The 23,947-nt window shown below is 45.0% G+C and overlaps 1 protein-coding gene across 35 annotated transcripts in view; it reads right to left on the minus strand.

Moving 5' to 3' along the window:
- CLASP2 (cytoplasmic linker associated protein 2) overlaps window positions 1–23,947 on the minus strand; it is a 229,824-nt gene that overhangs the window by 52,301 nt on the left and 153,576 nt on the right. For 8 of the 35 annotated variants that reach the window (XM_038767065.1, XM_038767147.1, XM_038767137.1 and 5 more), the window contains 6 exons: window positions 21,811–21,834; window positions 19,068–19,085; window positions 17,522–17,623; window positions 7,983–8,153; window positions 6,785–6,892; window positions 500–606 (listed from right to left, as the gene is read on the minus strand). In XM_038767065.1, coding sequence (XP_038622993.1) covers window positions 500–606; window positions 6,785–6,892; window positions 7,983–8,153; window positions 17,522–17,623; window positions 19,068–19,085; window positions 21,811–21,834 — 530 coding nt within the window. Of the gene's footprint in view, window positions 1–499; window positions 607–2,041; window positions 2,105–6,784; window positions 6,893–7,982; window positions 8,154–10,951; window positions 10,979–17,357; window positions 17,385–17,521; window positions 17,624–19,067; window positions 19,086–21,810; window positions 21,835–23,947 lie in introns of all 35 variants that reach the window. The other 27 variants (XM_038766968.1, XM_038766960.1, XM_038766992.1 and 24 more) reach the window with 11 other exon arrangements.

Here is a 23,947-nt window from a genome sequence, read left to right on the forward strand (position 1 = left end):
GTGCCTCTGGGGCAGGGCTTGGGGCTAAGAGGGGGGAGACCCAGCTGAATGCACCCTACTATGCGTGGAGTCGCTTCCCAGGGCAGCACCGTAGCCATGACCCCCTCAAAGTTGTGGTCGGCGGCTCTGGGCCATTACGGTCAACGCGGCCCAAAGTTGTGGGAAGAGGGGGGTGGTAGCTGCCATCTATCAGGAGCAGAGAGCCCCCAGCTCCCTCACGGCCATGCTTCTGGGCCCCCCTCCCTGCCAGACCCTTCCCTCCCATTCCCTCTTTCCCCAGCTTTCCCTCCCACCCTGACGGACGACCAAGTGGTCACACAACACAACGTCGTCATTAATCTACCGGCGGGCACGGAACGATATACCCATGTGGTGTGAGGGCCGTAAAACCATATGGTTCTTTGAGCACTGACTGCTGAAGTTCCACTAGGTTTGGCTCTTCCGAAAAAAAAAGGTGGACGCCCCCAGACCTGGGATAACGGGATATGGGAACCCGTACCAGTGCATCTGCTACTGCTTCTTCCACATCCGATCCCGTATTGAGGACTCGCATAGCGCTGACGGACGACGACAGTCTGCTGGACTGGCTGATCCCGTAGCCGGAACCTAACACAAAAGAACGAGAAAAACGGCTGCCCGTCAATCTACAATGCAATACCATTGGTGTCTGAGGTTTGGGACTCTTGAATTAGTTGAGGGGGGCAGGAGGGGAAGGAAAAACCCAACGGAGTAAATCTTTGTAGACCAATGAACCATCTAAAAAGTTTAGCTTCTGGTGGCCGCAAGAATTACTGAGAGCATGAAGGAATGCAATCGGCTCTGCTCCAGCACTTGTTTTTGCTTCCTGATTTAGATAAGATACAATAGAAGCATTAGAGGATGCCCTCCCCACAGTATGGGTCTGTTTTGTGTACAACCTGATCCACAGGAAGGCTGAGTATATTTCGGTGTAAGGGAGAAATATTTCAGTGCATGCTAGCGGCATCAGTCAAGGAATGACGATGCTACGCTTCTCCGCCTCAGCTTTACACTACCGTCTCATTCAATAATGTGAGTTTCTGCAACTTTATAGCACATGATCAAGTACCAAGGAGTGGCCAGGGTGTAAAACATTCTTCTAGTGGTAGAAATGTTAACCTAGGAATTTGAATCTAAAACTCACGGTGGCTGCTCCACCCCCTACCCCAAACCCAGAAACTCCCTCCGAATCAATGGCGACTGATATGCAACGTCCCCAAATTGGGCGGCTCTTCAAGAACACAGCTGGCACGTTCTAGCAGAAATGATTCTATCTACACTTATGATGGATAATTGTGTCCAGAAAATGAAAAGAGCACTGAATGCCTTCCCTGAACCTTGAACCTGAGCCTAACCAATCCAGGTCACGGGTGACTTGGGTGTTGGCCGTCTTCCGTTGAAATAGCTGGAGGGACGGCATGATAACGGAGACTTCAACATACTTCAGGGAACAAGAGTCGGTGAACTTGAGAGCCTCAGTTCGTGCCCTCGCCTACCAGCCTTGCCCATTTCTAGGCATTAAAGTTCAATGAAATTAGACTTTTCTAGTCTCTTCAAGTATAACCTTGGGCCCGCTCCCACGTGAATTCTCAACTACAGCACTAATCATTCATTGTTCGACCACTCCATTGCTACAATCTTTACGCCACTTGGGTTTTTTTTAAAATAAGCATATGTACAAAGCAGAAATTTTGAATGCGAAGCAAATCCCTATATTAGAAAATGGCATGCAAAAATAAAAATCGATAAAAGGTTCTATAACGTCCAAGCTACGGGAAACAAAAGTCCATCTTCGAGTTGGGGGGGAAAAAAAGAGGTTGCTGTAGGGAAAAAGAATTGATTTTGCGGGGAAGGTTGCAAATTATACATCTAGGCTGATTTTCCAAGACACTGAATTTGAAATGAAGAGAAATCATGATTAAAAAAAAATGGATATTATTTGGGGGCGGGGGGGCGGAACCAAATGAGGGGAAACAATCCATGGTGATTGCACGGATGATAGGAAAGGGTACTCATCCTTCACCTGTAGCCCCATAAACATCTGGGGTGTAGAGGGCACCGGTGGATCGGGAGTGATGTCTGGAAGCTGCAATAACAGGATCATACAAACCCTATCTATTACCGTGGAGATAAGGCACAGGGGTGGCAGAACAGTTGAAAAGAGAGTAAGATCTAAGGGGGGAAGAAATCACATTCACGCTTCTAAATGACCAACACATTATCACCAATCGATGGATGGCACTGGGCGCTTACTCTGTGTAGAGCACACCGTCCTAAGCACTTGGGAGAGTACAATGCAACAGAGTTGGTAGATCCGTTTCCTGCCCACAAAGAGCTTGCAGTCTAGAGGAAGGGGCAGAAATCAGTGTAATTGAATTATGGATATATATGGAACTGCAGGAGGCCGGAGAAAAAGGTGAATATCAAGGGCGTGAAGGGGAGAGACCCAAGTGGCACTGCAGTCTAGTGGATAGAGCACAGGTCTGGGAATCAGAAGGACCTGGGTTCTAGTCCCACTTGTCTGCTGTGTGACCTTCACTTTTCTGGGCCTGAATGACCTCATCTGTAAAATTAGGGTTAAGACGGTGAGCCACACGTGAGACATGGGCTGTGTCCAACCTGCTTATCTTATATCGATCCCAGGAATTAGAACAGTGACTGGCACATAGTAAGCGCTAACAAATACCATAAAAAAGGTGAACAGGTGACACAGAAGAGAGAGGGTGTAAGGAAAAGGAGGGCTTAGTAGGAGAAGACATCCTGGGGGAGACGATTTTAATGAGACTTGAAAGGTGGGGGGAGTGACTGTCTTTCACAAATGGAGATGGAGGGGGGAGTTGGAGGCCAGAGGAAAGGCGTACGCAAGGGGTTGGCAGGGAGATAGACGAGACGGAGGTACAGTGAGCAGGCTGGCGTTGGAGAAGCAAAGCATGGGGGCTGAGTTGTAAGAGGAAATCAGGGAGGTAAGGTAGGAGGGGGTGAGCTGATTGAGTGTTTTAAATCTGATGGGGGAACAAAGACAAAAAGGGGAAAAAAAAGAGGTTGCAATTTTCATCCATCCATCATAACCATCATAACATCATAACAGATTGAAATGGCCAAACCTGTGCCTATGAGATAAAAAGCATGTTGTGAGTGCAGCTAAGGTCAGGGAAATAAAAGCCAAGGATATACACCAGATTTCTAAAATTTCAAAGAACTCTTAGGTGACCAGTAAAAATGTTCCTGAGTTTATGCACTTGCCTTAGAGTAAATGTTTAAGAAGAATATATTCAATAGTAAAAGTAATAATAATGATGGCATTTATTAAGCGCTTACTATGTGCAAAGCACTGTTCTGAGCGCTGAAGCAAAAAACAGTCTAGGTTCAGTGAGGCCTGACTGAGTATAAACAGGTAGAAGTAATCGCAATTGTTGATAAATAAAAACATGGAGTCTCTATAAACTCCAACTCTCAAATCTGAATAGGGTCTTTATTTAGCCATGTGTCAACTATTTCTGGGAATAATGATGCTCATAACAGTATGAAGATAAAATCATTTTTCCTTATTTTCCACATCCAGGTTGATCAAAGCACCAGGGCAAGAAGTGCAGACAAACCTAAGTATCTTTTCTGGTAAATTGAAAGAGAACGGCACTCCCCATGAGAAGACCCTATCAGGCTCCAAATAAGGAGCAGGGGCAATCGGGCCCAATTTAATAACTTACCGTGATGATTATTTTAGAAGCGAGCTTTGGAAAAGCCATGGTGAGAGATTTCGTTTTTAACAAAAGTGCCATTAAGAGGAAAACGAACTAATTTGACTTATTAAAAATTTCAGTAAGAAGATAAAGTAGAAGGTGCATGTTGAAAGTAAAAATTAGTGTTTGCTGAAAGGGCAGAGTGTATAAGAGTTACCCTCTCTTTTGCTATCATTCAAGAGTGGCTGCGTCCATTCTCCCGGCTATGCCCCTTCCGCCGCCCCCCGCCATCTCTGGCCCTCCGGACCCCAACAAATACACCCCAATTTCTGATGGGCTTTAGAGGAGAGGACTAGCACAGGGAGAAGAGAAGCCACAAAAAATCCGACCACCTTTCCCGCCCAAGCCTTGAGAAAAGCTGTGATCAAGCTACACATTTTTCTAGAAATTGGTAGAAATCAGAATTGGATAAAAAGCAACGGCCTCCGATGCTGTTTCAAGCAGACAGACCACCACACATAAACACCCCCCTACCCCTGTCTCTCTCTCTGTCTCCCCACACCGCTGCAGTCACCACTGGTCTGGGACAGCAAACTAGTCAGCAGCAGCTCCAACTGCCGAATTAAACCAGCCGCAGAGCAATCTGTTTTAGTTTGGTGCTTTTCAGAGGCACGTTTCCGATGCAAGGAGTGGAGAGGGGTCTGAAATGGACCGTCTTTTACGTCATCTCGCACACACGTAAGCGATGAAGCACAGCAATGGGCATGCAAAATTAAGCGGGGGGTGGACAGGTTGTCTAATTATTCCTTTCGAATGGGGATGGACTTGCCACCATTTCTCTTAACACTGTTAACTGCCGTCTTTGCGCCACGTTTCACCTCGGGGTGTTGAAAGTGACATCTGATCTTTGCACTCCCAGGAAGGCGGGCTCTTTTGGAGACCGGGAAAATGACATGTCTCGCGTTTGAGAGAGAGATCCTGCCTTCTGGAAGGAGGGGGAGTCTACGTACGGACCAGGGATGGGAGGAGGGGAAGGAGGAAGGGAATGAATGAGCGCATCTCCATTTCTCATCCTGCACTATCCACAGCACAAAGACGAACACCATCATCGAGCACCCGACCAGCATGTTTTTTTTTTTTATGGTAACTGCTAAGAGCTACTACCTGCCAGGCACTGTACTAAGCGCTGGGGTAGATACAAGCTCATCAGGTGGGACACAGACCGTGTCCCATATGGGACTCACATTCTTAATCCCCATTTTACGGAGGAGGGTAACTGAGGCATAGAAAAGTGAGGCAACTTGCCCAAGGTCACCCAGCAGACACGTGGCGCCGTGCTCTATCCACTGGGCCACACTTCTTCGGCATTTTCGACAGCACATCTGCTGCTAAAGCTCAAGTCTCATTTCCATATCTTACAGCGCTAGACTGAGAGGGACTGCAGTGGGCAGGGAAGGATTTCCTCTTTGAAAAGCTCTTTGGGAGCACTTGCACTTGCTCCCTTCTTTCACTCCTCCCTCAACCCCACAGCACTTACGCACATCCCCGTAATTTATTTATTTATAATAATGTCTGTCTCCCCAGTCTACACTGTAGTAAGCTTGTCGTGGGCAGGGAACGTGCCTGCCAACTCTGTTGTACTGTATTTTTCCAAGAGCTTAGTACAGTACTCTGAAAACGGTAAGCACTTACATGCGATTGATCGGCTGCTCTGGCCTGCTTCGAAGGGGGAAAAGAGGAGGAATGGAGTTCTAAAAGAGTATCTCTCGCAAAACCTCCGGGCAGAAAGAAAGCAAACCTTGTATACTTGCTTTAACCATAGTTTAAGGTCTACAATAATGTCTTGCTTGATTTACAAATGCACCTTTTGAAGTTCACCTAATTAATAGATACCAGGTCAAATGGCTACTTCAAGAGCAAGTGCACTAATGAGTTCTATTTTTCAAGGGAGCTGACGCAACGTTCTTCACAAAGCCAACAGTTGCTATTTCCTGCTTTTCTCTAACTGCTCAGGAGACTGTGGTTTAGTGAAAAAGAACAGCACCAGGCATTCCAGTGCCCCAGTACTGTGCAGTGACGCCGAAACACGAACGTGCTGCCAGAATTAACAGAATGAATGGCTTCAATTCCAAATTACGAAAAATTGATACCAAGGTTAAAGCAAGTATTGAAATTTTCACATCCAGGCCTTAACAACAGCAAAAGCAGTTTGTGCTTAAAAAAGAATGAATCCTCCTTTTTGGAACTATGCCACAGACCTAACATTTTAAGTGAATACAACCTAGGGGGCATAGATCCAAGTATATAGGTGACACACACGGGAGGAGGGGAAATGACGGATTAGTTCGGGAAGGGCTCTGAGGGGGGTAAGATGGCCTTAGGATGCAAATGCGATCAGAAGATCTAACAGAGAATGGCAGTATATGATGGAAAGACTTTAGGTCAGACCTTCTAAACTACTGGGAGGACAGTTCATAAAATGGATTTGGCATTGGGCCTAGGAAGTCAGCAAAGATCTGCTGAGCTGGGGCTGGCAAGGACTAGAAGGAGTATTTTTGAAGGAGACCCAGAATCGGTTTCCGTACTTTAAATGCTTTCTGTTTTTCTGTAGCCTCAGGGAAGTCCCTTCAAAGGGAATTCGGAGGGCTGGTATACGGACATTTAATACTCCCAAAGATAACGCCTGCCTCAACAGTCATTAATTTTAGTCGGGTCATATCAATGCACAGTTGGGTCAGAGTAACAAGGGACAAACATTTCAAGAGTATTAACTGCGACCTCTTCGATCGGTTTGGTTTCCTGCCACCTTCTATTAGAATCGGGGTCAACTTCCACACGCCTATTTTGCCCAATTCAATCTTGTGTCCTGTTGCCCTCCAAACAGACGGGCCCGCGTGCCTTTTGATTTAATTTTGCGTCCCGGTAACGTTTCGTGCCTGTACGGACTTTTAATCAGTGCAGAGAGAACCGGCGCCCAATCTCGCTGCCCTCTCGGCTCCTGTCGTGGAGGAGTCAGGAGGCGACGAGACGGGGAAAATGCAGGGTGAGGGTAAAGCCATGCAGGACGGAGACCGGCCAGTACTTACCGAGGGGTTGGAAAGAGCGGACAGGGCTCGTGTCCCTGCTGCTTTCGCGGCTGGCCTCCCGGCTGCACCCCTGACTCACACTAGGGCGAGGGATTCGGCTGCCTCGGGCTAGTATGATTCGGGGTGCAGACCCGCAGCAGCGCAGATGGGGAGAAGACAAGAAAAGGTGCAGGTTTTAATTCCTTTTCAACTGTCAGTTGCACGTCTTCCTAGGGCCAGGAGCTGCCTCTCCAATGTAGAATCACCGGGGACACACGGCTACGTTTCTTTACGTTAACTTCCTCCGCCACGGTCAACTGTTCTAGGGAAAAGAGGATGGCTCCCTCCCCAATCCTTAATTCCACTCACAGAGACGTGTCATTCGCCGGCCTGGATCGAAGCTTTACTGGTGAAATGGCGAACGGCGCCTGTATTCACCACGGGATGTGAGCACAATTAAGTCGAGAAGAGGAACGCCCACAGTTCACTGTTCTAATAGTAAATCAAGATCCAGGCTGGTGGTACCCATCTGCAGGAGGTAATGGCACTTCTCCACGGCTAGTGGCTAATTGTTCCTCTCTCAACTCAACGTCTCAACTAACGAATGATTATAACTTTGCTTCCCTGCATTACAACCGACGCTTTTCTGGGTGACGGCAGATCACACGGGAACGTCAATTCTAACTCATTTTCATCTTAACATAGAAAGAGGTGTTCCTGCTATGCACAATTGACTTCAACAATGAATGAGGATTCGGGGCAAACCAACATGATTTGATCGCCACAAGGCAGAATACCCGATACCAGCAGGTCCATCAGTGGAAAAGAGCTTCAGCAACACCTACACCTGATCTCCAGGGTAGCTCTGTTTTAAATAACGTGAGATGATAAAATTCCTTTCTCTAGTTTCCCAAGCAAACAAGGCGCAAAGAGCCCATGGCACAAGCCTTCGTTGCAAGTCCTACTTTGATTTTGTAAATTCATTCAATCGCATTTATTGAGCGCTTACTGTGTGCAGAGCACCGTGCTAAGCGCTTGGAAAGTACAATTCGGCAACAAATAGAGACAATCCCTACCCAGCAATGGGCTTACGTAAGGTCTTCTGTCTCGGTCCCCTCTGATTCACCGTAACTGTACTCCCAAACTTACAGAGCCAACAGAGAAAAACGTGACAAGAAACGCAGAAGGAAGCAACAGGCCCGTGTCTGGAAATCCGTACCTACTGACAGTCGTGAAGGGCTGGCTTCTCGACTACAGCCCTGGCTCCGTGGTATTTTGCTTCGTTTTTGTGCTGCTGCGGGATTAACCAACACCCTCTGCACCCCAGAGCTCATGGTGGAGAGCGCGGTGGTCGTCAAGACTCTTCCCGGAGATCCGGATCGACTGCCAGCTGCACACCAAACAGACAGAACAAATGACATTACTGCAGTGCTCCTGCCGACAGGTTAGGACAACAGGCCCAACCGATATTCTGACACTAGTAGGGAAAGCACGGTAGACTGGCTGGAATGGGTCGAAAGAAACGGGCTGAAAAAAACAGGAGCATTTCTTGTTAGATCCTAGATATACCCAAAGTACGCCCTCTCCGTTTTTCCTAATGTGAAACACTATATCCTCGGAAGCCTCATGATTATGAATTAGTTGGGCGGAGTAGCGGCGCTAAATAGACACCCCAGGAATACTATCTTGCCGGCATGTAATTGTAGAGTGTCATATTTTCGACGAGAAAATCCACGCATTCGTAAAGCGGAGAAGTAGAACGGGGGTCAGGACCGTGTGACAAGTCCTCATTTCGGAGCCATCAAAAATTCAAAAACCTGGTGGTGCCCCTGAACAAAAAGGGGCTCTTAAAATTAGCTTACCCAGAGGAAACATTACCCAGGCATTCAAGAGAGTTAATAAAAAGGATGGGACGCCCTCAAAATACTCTGTCCGGGCAGGTTCTTTTTAGCCATCCGATTATCAACTCCCTTGAGTGGTTACTCAAATCCCTTTGAATTCACTAAAACACCAGCAATTTCCTAGGGAAATTATAGATTCTGGAACGTGCCAAATATCCTCCACGGGGCGTGAAAGTTCTCTCTCGCACATACCTACGGCTGACTTACATTTGGAAAGGCAGGTGATCTGCACTCACTTTAGATGAACCTGTCTTCCTTCCTTCCTCGTCAACTAGCTGAAGACAGGAAAGCACTGTACGGAACGGCATTTCCTCTCCCTGTAAGCTCTAGCTTAGGATGCATCCCTGTATCATTGGCCGTTTTAACACCTAAGTGCTCTTCCTTTAGGTCTCAAAAGTTTGGCAAAAGAGCGGCATTTTGATGCAGATGGCAAATCGGGTTAAAAAAAAAAGGTGTTCAAAATTGTACGACGTAGTGGCTCCGCCAACAGAATGCATTCTAGTGGAGTTTGATAGTTATGCCAGGAATGGGGAGTTTTTTTCTTTTTCAAAGCGGGTGGCAATTTCGAGACACTCCCATTAGAACTGTAAGGACCTGTTTAAAAATATTAGCATCGATTTCAAGTTACGTACCGATTTTCCATGCAGTCTCTGAACATATTTAAGACATACACCCACCCTCCCCGCACACGCCCACACTCTCTCTCACACAACATGCCACAGGCCCACTGTGCAACACAAGTGGATGGGAACTTTCACGGAAAGGACCTCCACGACTGACACAAAACGGAGTACGAATGATGAAGCAGGCATGGAGGACAGCGTGTTTTGCCAGAGCCGAGCACGGAAGTTGTCACTCCTGGCCACTTTCGACACTTTAGGTCCATTCAGCAGAAAGAAGCCATGTGGTGAGAGGGTATCGGAGAGAGGTCTGAGTAGTGCTAAGCTAGCTGTGGATGGGGAATGTGTCTGTTTATTGTTATACTGTACTTTCCCAAGCATTGTGTACAGTGCTTTGCACTCAATCAATCGTATTTATTGAGCGCTTACTGTGTGCACAGCACTGTACTAAGCACTTGGGAAGTACAAGTTGGCAACATATAGAGACAGTCCCTACCCAACAGTGTGCTCACAGTAAGCACTCAATAAAGACGAATGAATGAATGGTCTTTAAACCTTTCTTGGGAATAAAGACCAAAAGTGTAGAGACCTTCTCCCATGTCTGCCCATTTTTTTAAAAAAAAATGGTATTTGTTAAGCGCTTTCTATGTGCCAGACACTGTATTAAGCGCTTGGGTTACAAGCTAACAGGATTGGACGTAGTCCACGTCCCACATGGGGCTCAGTCCTAATCGCTGTTTCACAGATAAGGTTATTGAGGCCCAGAAAAGTGAAGTGACTTGCCCAAGGTCACACATCAGACAAGTGGTAGAGCCGGGATTAAAACCCTTTCAACTCCCATTCCTGGGCTCTAGTAACTCTGATTCTCTGCTTCACTTTCCCTCCCTCTATGAGAGACCCAAGCGATGATGCGCAACTCATCAGGTTCCCAGCCTAAGTGGCAATTTGAGTCTTCTACAATGCTGAGACGGAGGAATTTTTTTTTTGCAATAGTATTTATTAAGTGCTTGCTAGGCACCAAGCATTTTACTAAAAGCTGGGGTAGCTGCAAGCTAATTAGGTTGGACACACCCACGGGGGGCTCACAGTCTTAATCCCCATTTTACAGATGAGGTAACTGAGGCCCAGAAAAGTGAAGCCATTTGACCACGGTCACACGGCAGGCAAGTGGTGGAGCCGGGAATATGATCCACCTCGTTCTGACTCCCAAGCCTGTGCTCTAACCACCAGCCAACACTGCTTCTCTTTGGGGTCCAAGGCAGAATTAAGGAAAGTTCCTCCAGCTGTAGTGTGAGGTGGTTTCAGACGAAGTGGAGGAGTGTGTGCAGTGTCAATCATGCAATGATTACAATTCACTCTCCCCTAAATGCAAGGTTCTGCAAGAACACAACCCCCGGGTGACGGGAGACCTGACTGTATGAACTCGCAGAATAACCTTACAGGCTGTTCTACTGTTTCCTCGTCTAACTGATGCAGATTCAGGAATTAACCACATTGGCAAAAGGGAATTATTTAGGCCCAAAGGAAAGGCTCCAATCACTAAGGTAAAAAGGCCCCAAACCGATGGAGTGTCACAGAGCTAAGTTTTTTGCTGAATAGAACTATCTTCAAATATGAAAACGGATGACCAAACAACAGATGCACACATCAAGTCTGTAGATTCTTACCACCAATGGGGTTAGCAGACTGTGATCCTGAACAAGTGTAAAGGCAGGATTAGGGAAGGGGGAATATAATCCATGAAGAGGGAAGGAGTAGAGCAGATTAAAATGGATGCAAAATGGAAATAAGAAAGCTTTAGTCATAACATGGGGGGCGGGGGTGTGCAAATTAAAAAAAAACAAACCCAAAATTCAAAAAACGAAGCAATAAAAACCCAGGAAGAGCCACAGAGTTAGTTCTAAAAGCAGTGCATTTTACAGCTTTCACTGTTGGACAGCTGGATTCAGAAGCTCATGTACAAAGCAGATGAAACAAAACCGCAAATGTGAATTACAATTCTTCGACTTTCTAATGACTGTGCAACTTTACAGCACCCAAGGCAAACAAATGGAGGAAATCGTCTTTCAGAATCCTTATTTATAGCTATTAAATTGTGGTGGAGGAATATGGCCATGAATTTCATTGGAAAAATCATTTCCCAGAAAAAGCCACAAATACTTTCTTAAGATAGCCAAGGAATATACTAAATGGGAAAAGGCTTCTGAAAGGGCAGTGCACGTACCTGAACGTGTCTATTATGAAAAGACAACACTTCCAGACATTACCAACTACAGAATATGTCACCATCTTGGCTCAAACATTGCTCTGGAAGTCTCTTTCACCAATTCTACCTCCTTCTTCCCAACACCCCCCCCCCGCCCCTTTTTAACCCTTTAATTTTTCGGGTGAACTACCAAAACATACCTGCTTTGATCCAAGAGATTGTCATGATGTTTATGGCGATATAAAAATATGGACGTACCATGCACGCCCTAATGGGTTTCATTAGGGCTCAATGGAAATGGAGATCACTGTAATATTACTACACTGAGAGATGAGCATTGAACCGTGTACCAATTCTTAATGCCAATAGTTATTTCCAAAAGATCTGAGGGGCAGGATCCCCAAAACCGCACTAAAACCCCGGGGATTCAAACAGGGACGGCAGTCCACCCTCAAAAGCCGACTGGTTTCAACCCTTTCGCCATTCTCTCCTTCGCTTGCACTCTCGTGTGGAAGGCAAATAAACGGTCTGCTTAAAATGGACCGCTCTATGTGGCGGGATGAAACGCAAAGGGAAGTCCTGAAATAAAATGAGGTTAGTGGAGGTCTGTACCTAAAAGCTACTTTGAAAAGCACACCTAACATTCACCTCCAGTCTCTCCAGGCAGTGGGTTCACGATTATCCTCTATTCTAGCCTCTCCTCCACCCTCAAGACTGTAAACTCAGTTAGGGCAGGGAACGTGTCTGCTAACTTTACTGTACTGTACCATCTCAACCACTTCGTCAAGTGCTGTGCACTTAACAAATGTCATCATTATTATTATAACAGGAGAACAATCAATACCATTGCTTGATTGATTCTAGTTTTGAGTCGTATTATATACTCGCACTCTCCTGGTCTCTTGGCAGTACCATTCCTCATCCGATGGCCCATCCGTCTGATTTCTCTCCCACCTGAGGGAGTGATGTGTGAAAGAAAGAGAACCCTGGAAGTGGGTGTGGGAGAACTGAATGCAAACAGTTCAGTTTTTAAAATCTCCAACACTTAGCTGCTTCTTTTCACTGAACAGAAAAAACAAACAAACACCCAAGAGAAGTGGACCACCCACTAACCTACTGAGAAGGCCGTATGCCTGGAACTAATTTTGTCGAAGGGAAGGTAAAGCTGTCCAATGAAGTGATAATTACGGATCAATCGTCTGGAATGTGATCACAGTTCTGACAGAGCTGGTCCAAAAAAACTAAACACCCCGCCCTCACCCCTCCCAAAAAACCCCAGCCCTTTAGACTGTAAGCTTCTCAAGGTGAGAAACTGCGTTTTTTTACTCTGTGGTACTCTCCCTAGCATTTACCATAAGGCTGTGCACCTAGTAAGCACTCAATAAAAAAACTATCGACTGACTGAATCATATGAATTCGCTTACAAACAGAATTCGCTCACATCCTGTCTACAAGATGAAGTCCATGGGAAATCTATAGGAATTTTTTTGACATTGCCAGGGAGAGAGACAGCTTTTTTTAAAAAAAAAAAAAATGGTATCTGTTGAGTTCTTACTGTATGCCAGGCACTGTTCTAAGCACTGGGGTAGAAACAGTTCCCTAATCTAATTCATTCATTTGATTGCACTTATTGAGTGCTACTGTGTGCAAAGCACTGTACTAAGCGCTTGGGAGAATACAATACCACAATAAACACACACATTCCCTGCCCACAACAAGCTTATCTAATGGGAAGTAAGACTGTATGCCCCAGTATACATATGTATACATGTATACATATATATGTATATATGTTTGTACATATTTTTTACTCTATTTATTTATTTTATTTGTACATATCTATTCTATTTATTTTATTTTGTTAGTATGTTTGGTTTTGTTCTCTGTCTCCCCCTTTTAGACTGTGAGCCCACTGTTGGGTAGGGACTGTCTCTATATGTTGCCAATTTGTACTTCCCAAGTGCTTAGTACAGTGCTCTGCACATAGTAAGCGCTCAATAAATACGATTGATGATGATATGGGACAGGGACTATGTCCAACCCAATTTGCTTGATTCTACTCCAGCGCTTAGTACAGTGCCTGGCACATAGTAAATGATTAAATACTACAATTATTATCATTATTATTATTATTACAAGCTAATCGGGTGGGACACAGTTCCTGACCACATGGGACTCCCGATCTTAAACTCCATTTTACAGATGAAGTATCTGAGGCACACAGAAGTGAAGTGACTTGCCCAAAGGTCACACACAGCAAATGGCAGAGACGGAATTAGAACCCAGGTCCTTCTTATTTCCAGGCCCGTACTCTATCCACGCTAATTGACCACAGCTGGGAACCAACACATCTCCCTTGACTACCTGATTAATAAAGCAACAGGACTACTCTCTTATTCCCTTTACCAATCAAGCGATGGTATTTCTTGAGCACTGTTCTACGCACTAGGGAATATATACTACGACAGCGTTGGCAGACGTGATCCCTCCCATAAGGTGCTTACAATCTGTACAAAGTCAGTGATGTTTGCAAGAGTAATGGTTGCGTCCGATTTTCCTAGTGCTTCCAAGCAAATTCCTGGAGGGCAGAAGAAAATGTGGGGTAAACAGAGACTCATGAGGCTCACCAAAATATCATGGGGGGAAACTCACCCATGCCCTGGGCGGCCCGATTCCCAGGTGGGAGTGGTCTGTGGCAGAAGAAGAGCAGGGGAGCCAGAGCTGCCTCTTTGGTAATGGGTTCTACTTTGTGGCTTCTGTCTAATGCTTACATCTTTCTCTCCCTCAACCATGCAACACAAGGAGCCCTTGTCTGATCTCTTGGAAGGGGAGGAGAAGGGGAGGAGAAGGGGAGGAGAAGGGGAGGAGAGGGGGAAAAGAGAGGGGGAAGAGAAGGGGAAGAGAAGGGGAAAAGAAGGGGAAGAGAAGGGGAAGGGGAGGGGAAGGGGAGGGGAAGGGGAGGAGGAGGGGAGGAGGAGGGGGAAGGGAAGAGGAAGGGAAGAGAAGAGAAAGGGAAGGGGAAGGGAAGGGGAAAGGAATGGGGCAGGGAGGGGGAGAGGAGGGAGAGAGAGAGGGTGAGAGGATGAGAGGGTGAGAGGATGAGAGGGTGAGAGGATGAGAGGGTGAGAGGGAGGCAGGGTGAGAGGGAGGCAGGGTGAGAGGGAGGCAGGGTGAGAGGGAGGCAGGGAGAGAGGGAGGCAGGAAGAGAGGGAGGCAGGGAGGCAGGGAGGCAGGGAGGCAGGGAGACAGGGAGAGAGGGAGACAGGGAGAGAGGGAGACAGGGAGACAGGGAGAGAAGTGCTACCTGACCACTCCTGGAATATTAATTCATTCAATCGTGGATATCTAAGCAGGCTCCCTTGGGGACATAATGCTCTGCCCAAATTGAGAGAGGCCAGAAACACTGTCCCATAAAAAAAGCTGTCCCATTCTATTTCCACGGGCACAGGGTGCAAGGAACTGGCTCTAAGTGACACCCGCACACTCAGAGATGCGGCCTTATGTAACAGCAGCAGCTTCACCTTTAAAGCACAAGACAGTTCTACGACTACAGTTCAGTGCACCCAAGGGGATCTCAGTACCTGTGAGCTGATATAAATTAGAGTGTGATGGGTTTGGTATACCAAATAGATGCAAAAGGTTTAAATCAGCTAATTCACAGGAAAGGAAGAATTTTTTTTAAAAAAAGACTCATTAAATAAAAATTGGTTTGCCTAATAACTTCTAGGAGTAGTATTTATTGAGTACTTAGCATTTACTGTGTGCACAGCACTGTATTAAGTGCTGGTTTGGGGCTAGATTATTTTACCGTCATGGTGATCGTTCACAATTTTTTCAATATCTGCTCTGGCATGGGCACTGCGCTCTATTACTATCACTAGTCTTCTTCTTGCAACTGGCATTGAGTGATTGCTCTGTGCAGAGCACGGTACTTGGGGCTTGGGAAAGTACAACAGAATGATTGCCTGATTCCTGCCCTCAAAGCGCTTTCAGTTTTCGGGGCGGGGGGGGGGAGACGTTGAAATTAACTTCCAATAGGGGAAATGGCAGAGTGTGAGGACTTGCACCTAAGGGCTGTTGGATACGAAGTGCTGGAGGAATATTCATTCATTCAATCGTATTTATAGAGCGCTTACTGTGTGCAGAGCACTGTAGTAAGCGCTTGGGAAGTACAAGTTGGCAACATATAGAGATGGTCTCTACCCAACAGCAGGCTCACAGTCTAGAAGGATATGGGTCTGAATGTTCGGGTGAAGCAGAGGGGAGGACAGGTAGGGGGAATGAGGGCTCAGCCTGGGAAAAGCTCCTCAAAAATAGCCCTTTTCTGTTGAAACTAGTAGCAGAAAGCAGTGGTGCCAGTGGAAAGTGCAGCTGTCCTATACAGCGGCAGTTATGTTCGCAACCAACAAGGCCTTAAGGCAAAATCCGATTATGCCTCTATTGTACTCTCCCAAGGGTTTAGACCCATGCTACATGCACATTGATGGTCTACCCAGTGGGGCTCGTGTTGCCGGAGGAACGTTCCCAAACAACGTTCCCAGAGAAGCAGTGTGGCTCGGTGGAAAGAACACGGGCTTGGAAGTCAGAGGTCATGGGTTCTAATCCTGGTTCCGACACTTGTCAGCTGTGTGCTTTGGTCACTTAACGTCTCTGTGCCTCAGTTATCTCATCTATAAAATGGAGATTAAGACTGCGAGCCCTATGTGGGACAACCTGATCACCTTGTATCCTCCCCAGTGCTTAGAACAGTGCTTGGCACATAGTAAGCGCTTAACAAATACATTACTAAATGCCTTAACAGCCCTCTCTCCATTATACATAATGAAAATATGTGTGACGAGAGAACTGAGCACACTCTTCTACTGCCCTGGGACAAAGGTCTGCCCAGGAATGTATCTGTGATATTGCTGTGTTGTTCTAACCCAAGCGCTTAGTACAGTGCCCTGCAGACAGTAAGCACTCAACAAATACAATCTATTGATTGACTGGACTCCTAGCTCGCTCTGATATTTGGAGATCCCAGATCATTTCTATTAGAGATAATTATTTTGCCTGTGGAAAACAAAAAGGAAATCAGAGGCCCTTTGAAAGAAGGTCAGAGAGCCTTGGCGTCTGAATGACTACATACTTGGAATAACCATCACCATTATTCTCCCAGAACAACACACACATCCCTAGTTTTAGAGGTAAAGTGCCAGTGAAAACCAAGGAGGAGGAGAAAAGAGACACCCTACTTTACTGACAACCCACCAGGAGATTTTAAAATGTCATAAATAGATGTATGCTTCCATTTTGGCTGACCGAGTTGGATCATTCATTTTACCTGGGCTTCAAAATTGTGATCCTCAAATAGTTACCTGCAATTTTCACCCCCAGATTAAAAAAGGTCGCTTAAGAGACAAATCGTGGAACTGATCATCTCAATTGACTTGTCAACTCGGGTAACGCTGAGGCGGTACGTATTTTCCCACAACCCTATCCAGAAATAAATCACACTTCCGCCAGCGTTCAGAAATGAAGGGCCTCCACTTGCAAGACTGTTTTTAGAAGAAAACCGGTCTTGGGTACTGAGGATATGTCAATTACCGTGAATCCACAAGAGATCTGCTTTGGACTATAGCAAATTTCTGACTAGATTACAGATTAACCTCAGGCGATTTTCTTTGGTGCCTTGGTTTATTTTATTTTGTTTTATTTGGGGGTGGGGGGGGTTGTATAGGATGCACTTCCAAAGCAGGTGAGGTTCCCATTCATCAGTGGTAAGTATTAATGATCCAGCCCTAAGGACAGACCAAAGAGACAGACAACACCCACTCAAAAAGATTTCAAAACATGCATAACCACTGACCCAAAACATTGAAAAATACCTTCATTTTTGTCAGGTGATGCAGAACCTATGGTACAGAACAACATCTCAGTATGTGGCCTCTCTTTTTCATCTTTATCCACTGGTCATTATCCCAATACTTCTCTGGCTTAAAACTCCTAGCTGAGTTCATTAAACACAACGGGACCGATAGGCAATACATACGCTGAGACTGGGAGACCATTTTCGTTCGACTGCGTCCTCGGGAATCAGTCTTGGAGTTCCCCATACCACCAAGGGGCGTCGAAAGCTTCGTTCGCACCCGACCTGTGCAGTAAAAAGGTTCCGCAGTTAAATGGGCTGTTCTTTAAGGACGGCTGGAAAATAAGAATTCTGTAAATGTCTACTGAAACGGAATGAGGACACCACGCTTGCACTAATCAGGCGATGCACACAATAATGAATACATTGGCTGTGCCTGCACAACAATCCCAAATTTCTCTGAATCTGCAGGAATAAGGCTAAAAGGAATCCAGCCAATCCCAATTAAAAAGGAACCCTCCAGAGTCTCCTCAAGAATCCCAAATTTACTGGGCATTCTCTAGGCAGCCAGACAACATGCCTTTCTCCTGCTCCTATATCCCACAGGGAGACTGCTCTGGTTTTGAGGCATTCTGAATTCACGTTTCCCTTCCCCAACTCACTCTGGTTTCTCTTATGTCTCTGGAACAGAACTCTAAGCAGCACAGAGTTCACACCAGTTGTGTGTGAGTGTGAATGAAATACAAGACAGGAGACAAGACTGGAACTAGACTTTACCACCTGAAATAAAACAGATAGCCTGCAACTGAAGGAATAAACTACTTTCAACAATAAGGAGAACCTGTGACATGCAGTACAGTGCTCTGCACACAGTAAGCGCTCAATAAATACGATTGATTGATTCCCTACACTGAGATTTATCCTAAAAAATAGGCATATAAAAGGTGTCACATTGATTCCATTAAGTACTAAGCCAACAGCTAGGGTAAAGCATTTTCAGTCCCCTTAAATTGCCAAGTGGTGTCATAAAGTGATCAGGACTAAATTTGAGAAAACTGTTCAATTCTAGAATGGCGTCACCCAGTAAGCGGTATTATGAACGTTAAAAATTTTCACCGTTAAGACATCTGAAGGCAATGAACCGACAGGACTCAAGTGGGACTGGCAAGGCAGAAAAGGGGTGATTAAGTGACATCTGCTCTAAGCTTAAGGGCTATTCCATCTACAGGAGAGCCTCGAGATATGCGTAATGTTGGCTTCTTTGAGATGCATTTGCTCAGCTCCAAAGAGAAATGTTAAAAAACCAAAAATATTTAACAGGATACTATGTCAAAATACTTTCAGTCCCTAGTTAGTTGACACTAAATGACAAACACACATGCCTCCAAAGCAGAAGAACACTCATTCAAATGATGTATAAAATAGAGAATTGTGAAAAGGATACATAAATAGTCTAGTTCAAGTGTACAATTAAATGAGGTTACTCTGGTTAAACAGTGGCATTTTAAGAGCAGATGATTGTCTAATTGTCAAAGCGAAAAAATAAAAGGGGGAGAGAACAAAAACTACACATCATCACAACCAGACAGTAAAATGTGGAGTACAAGCCAGCTAGCTGGAAGTAAGGATCTTCAGCACAGAGATGTCAAATTACAGTTTTAGCTTTTATCAATGAAAATATTATGGTGACATTGATTTTCTATTCTATCAAAATGTATGCAAGTCTTACCATCCTCAGAAGCTGTGCCTAAATAGAAAAAATAAAACAATGACATTTCAACCAGTACTACTTCTCTTTGATTGAATTCCTTTATAATGACAAAAGTAACTTAACCAGCAACTTTATCACATAAGAATGCATAGCATATATCATCTGCTGTACAGATCAGGTACACAGAGCGTTCTGGAAGGTTAAAGGCAGAAATAGCAAATGTGTCAGGTTTACTAACTTAGATATCCCAACTGTTTTTTCCTCCTTTCCATTAAAAAAAAAAGAGGTCGGATCACCCTAATGACTCTGAAAATGATACAATTTAAGGAAGCACTAGACAATCAAGATAGCAAAGTGCTAAAATGAATAAATGAACTTCACTAAAACTAAATGTGGAGAAGGTATCCAAGAAATGTGCAACTACCATATCCAAATGGAGTAAACTAAGGGTCTAGAGAGCATTATTGGTTGGGAGCCATTTTTCCCAGATAGCCTGGGAAAATCCCCCAAATTACTATATTCTTAGGAACCCTCATTCACAGAATGCTCCAGAACTCTGCTTGGAGGGAGTCAAGGTGGAAAGGCATGGTTTCAACTCTGGAATAGGTCAAAGGGAATATTGCAGATGGGAGTCTGGCTCTGTTATGGGTCAAAAGTCAGTAATGGTACTTTTTAAGTATGCATTATGTGCTGAGCCCTGAGCCAAAGAAAAACAGGGACTTTTACATTAGATACTGTTTTGATCCCAGCCGGGACTCAACGTAAAAAACGGCAAGGACATCAGTTGCCCTATCCCCATTTTACAGGGGAGGAAACTGAGGCACAGAGATTTGCCAGGGGCAGAGTTGCTTACCTAACTTCCACCCCCTTCAAAATCTTTTCTGAGCATATCTGATTTCATTTTGAGATTCAAGGAACGTGAACGTGATTAATGGAATTTATGAAGCATTTACTACGTGCCAAGCACTGTACTAAGCGCTAGGGAGAGTACAATACAACAGAATTAACAGACATCTTCCCTTCCCATGACGAACTTACAGCCCGGAGGGGGAGACAGACATTACTGTGAATAAATAACAACATTTGATTAATGAAAGACCTCCTTCGAGCTAACCTGATGTTATTGCTCTACATGTCACACGGCCTGGAATGGAAACCGCGATTTGGCAGTTCCGCAGGGATTCAGAAAGTGCGAGAGGAAAAAATTGAAGGGAAGGAAGCTTCAGGTGCATAATGAAATCCTCAGTGGATTGCTGTGTGTTGTTGTGGAAGACAAATTACTTCATCTTCAAAGTTTTTCCAAGTTTCAAGGAAATCACGGATAGCATCCCAAAATCTAAGTCCTCCCACCCGAAAAAGGGATGTTGGCTATGAGAACCCAGGAAAGCTTGAACCGCTGAGCCTCGTAAATCACCTTTCCACAGACATCGGATTAGAGGTCTAGAGCCAATCCCGCTTATCATCGACCATGAGAGTGTGGAATCTAGGAATCTGGCAATGTTTCACTAAGGTCAATCAATCAGTCATATTTATTGAGAGCTTACTGTGTGCCGAGCGCTGTACTGAGCATTTGGGAGAGTGTAATACAATGTTGTACTCCCTACCCATGAGTGTCCCACACTGTTCTAGAAGAGTCAATCCACCATAAAGGGAAAGACCAATTTATCTTTTTGGGGGGTCTGTTAAGGGGCGTTATCAAACTAAAGATAAAGTGATTTAATGTTAATATGTGCCAAGCATTGTACCAAGTGCTGGGGTACGTGCCACCTAATCTGGTCAAAGACGATCTCTGTCCCACATGGGACTCACTGTCCAAGTGGGAAGGAGAACTACTATACTAAATACGGAAATACTATAAATATAACTTTAAATAGAGCACATGTAAATATGTATTTGACTTATACAGTGCCCTGCGTGCAGTAAGCACTCAGGAAATACGACGGATTGATGAGTGGACCCTCCCAAAATTTAATCGAAGCGGTTGAGGACAGTTAGATAGAAATTGAAGTCTGAATTAGATGCGCATTTACAAAGGACAATACACTGTGAGTGTCTTCCACTGCGTCTATGTTTGGGCACTCACAGGTAGCTGCAGGTAACTCTTTAAAAAGATCTGCCCAGGGCAGCTGGAGATTCAGAAAATGACTATTTCCCCGACTCAATCATTCAGCCCTCGTTCGTTCTCTGCACCTTAGTTCAGGTTTGTTGGCTACAGAGTAGCTTCAGCTCTCTGCCTGAATTCCCGTGACAGCGGTAGGAAAGGCAGAGAAGAAGAGGGGTTCGATTTCAGTTTAATGGCTTTGGAATTCAAGAGACTTTACTGAGGCCAGAAACTAGCTTTCATTTCCCTTAATTAACTTTACTCAGAGCTTTAGGATACTAGGAAACCTCTAGTGGAAACATGGCTATTCTGAAACTTGGAGAGCACAGAAGATACTCTCAAATTTTAAACAAGTATGCAACGGTCACTAGCAACTGGATTGTGAAAATAAAATGTATCTTGCAGAGACACTTTATCGGAATTCCTATTAGTATTAAACATGTCTAGTTCTAACACTAAACTTTTATAAAGAGGTATGCTTCAGCTTCTTAGTATTAAGTGAACTTGAGTTAGTAAATGGTTACATATGATGAAATGTATTTCAAAAATCAGTTTCTTTTTTCAGAAATAAGAACAAAAAAATCTACATAGCATGCCATTCCTACCATTTAAAAGAAACTGCAATTTAAGGATTAACAGGCAGACAAAAGAAACTCTTACCATCCATCTTGTCAGAAGTATCCTCTTTGGTGAAAGAACAAGCAAAGAACAGAGGAAAACTTAGTGGGTTAGAATAAAGGTTTCACAACACAACAGACACGTTTTCATTACAGACACATGACTAGAATTAACACTGCAGCTAGATTGTGCTTAAATATGCTTTTATATGTGTGGGTTTCAACCTGCATCACATATAAGAGGGGGGGAAAAAAGCATACAAGAAAGGTAAAAGACAAGTACTCCATGCAGTATTATACTGTATAATGATTTAGGGAACAACTCATAGCTTACAAACTCCAGCTGAACTGAAAACCACCTTATTCAGGGCGTACTGATATACAGACACAATTGGTAGGCGCTATTTATTGAGTGCTCTGTGCAGAGCGCTGTACTAAGCGCTTGGGAGAGTACCATACAGTTGGCAGACACACAAGGAGAGGGGTCTGCTTCCATTTCATACACCCTGTACGACGGCCCAAAATTAAAAGTATTGCCTTGGCTTCCGAGTTACACTTCTACCAGGGGACCAACCTGGATCCTGAGCCTGAGAGGGAAACTGGAGTGAGTTGGAATGGTTTGTCCAAGGGGCGAAGCTTGAAAGAGGGGGGAGGACATAAGGGAGGAAAGGAAATAAAGGAGGAAAAAGGAGGGGGAGGGACGACAGAGGAGAGGAAGAAGAAGAGAGGAAGAGGGAAGTCTCGGTATCCACCACCAGTGTGGCAGGGGGTTTTGGGCCCAGTTTGGGCAGTTCACTCCTGGGACATGGCTTGACCTCTACTTATTCATTCACTCACATTTACTGAGCACAAAGCACTGTAATAAGCGTTTCGGAGAGGCCAATATAACAATAAAGTGACACACTCCCTGCCCACAATGAGCTTACAACGCAGGATTTTATTTTGAGCTTCAGGTTTGCCTGCCATTCGACACCTCTCTGCTTATGGCAGAAATCCCTCGCGTGCCTCCCATCATCAATCATATTTATTGAGCGCTTACTATGTGCAGAGCACTGTACTAAGCGCTTGGGAAGTACAAATTGGCAACATATACCACCCCCTCCTATCCCAATGTGGCCACCTGTCTTCCATTACTGGAAAACGAATTGGGGGGATTCAAGGGTAAAATTTCGGCATAATTCACCACCCGCTTTACTGATAATTGCGGCATTTGTTAAGCGCCTACCATATACGCCAAGCACTGCACTAAGCGCTAGAGCAGACACAAGATAATCAGGTCCCACATGAGGCTCACAGTCTAAGTAGGAGGCAAAACAGGTATTGAATCCCCACTTGGATGAAGGAACCAAAGTCGACTAGAAGACGAGGGGAGGAGCCGGAATTAAAATGCAGGTCCTCTGCACTAGGCCTCGCTACTCTGAAATTTCTGCTGGTGGTTGGGATGAAAAAGTGACCGAGTCGCTTCACAGAAGACATTTTAAAATTCTAGAAGCTCTGAAGCACAGAGAAGATTGCCTAGGAGATGAAAAATGGTGAAATCGCCACATGCCTTAAAGGCCAGGCCAGGTTATTTTTTTATAGTAGGAATGCATTTGACACCTACATTTGGAGACCATTTGCGAAAACGGGAATCTGGGTAGCTGAGGAAGTACATGGGATGCTTGAAAGAGTTCAAAATTCATTGTAAGTGTGGTTCAGTGGAAAGAGCACAGGCTTGGGAGTCAAAGGTCAAGGGTTCGAATTCCGATTCTGCCACCTGTCTGCTGTGTGACCGTGGGCAAGCCACTTAGCTTCTCTGTGCCTCAGTTACCTCTTCTGTAAAATGGGGGTGAAGACTGTGAGCCCCACGTGGAACAACCTGATCACCTCGTATACCCCCAGCACTTAGAACAGTGCTTTGCACATAGCACTTAACAAATGTCATTATTATTATCATTATTATTATTATTATTATTATTATTATTTTACTTTCACAGAATTTCTGCCACTTGAGAAGACACTGCACTTCACTTCTGAGGTTCTTGGAGGCAGTGGCAGCCCGGAAACATAGGGGGGAGTGAGAAAGTTGCTCCCAGAGGTACGTTGGTTATCGGTTAGGAAGCATGGTGGCTCAGTGGAAAGAGCCCGGGCTTGGGAGCCAGAGGTCATGGGTTCTAATCCCAGCTCCGCCACTTAACAGC

The sequence above is a fragment of the Tachyglossus aculeatus genome, chromosome 2 (assembly GCF_015852505.1).
Source record: "Tachyglossus aculeatus isolate mTacAcu1 chromosome 2, mTacAcu1.pri, whole genome shotgun sequence".
Taxonomy (NCBI): Eukaryota; Metazoa; Chordata; class Mammalia; order Monotremata; family Tachyglossidae; genus Tachyglossus; species Tachyglossus aculeatus.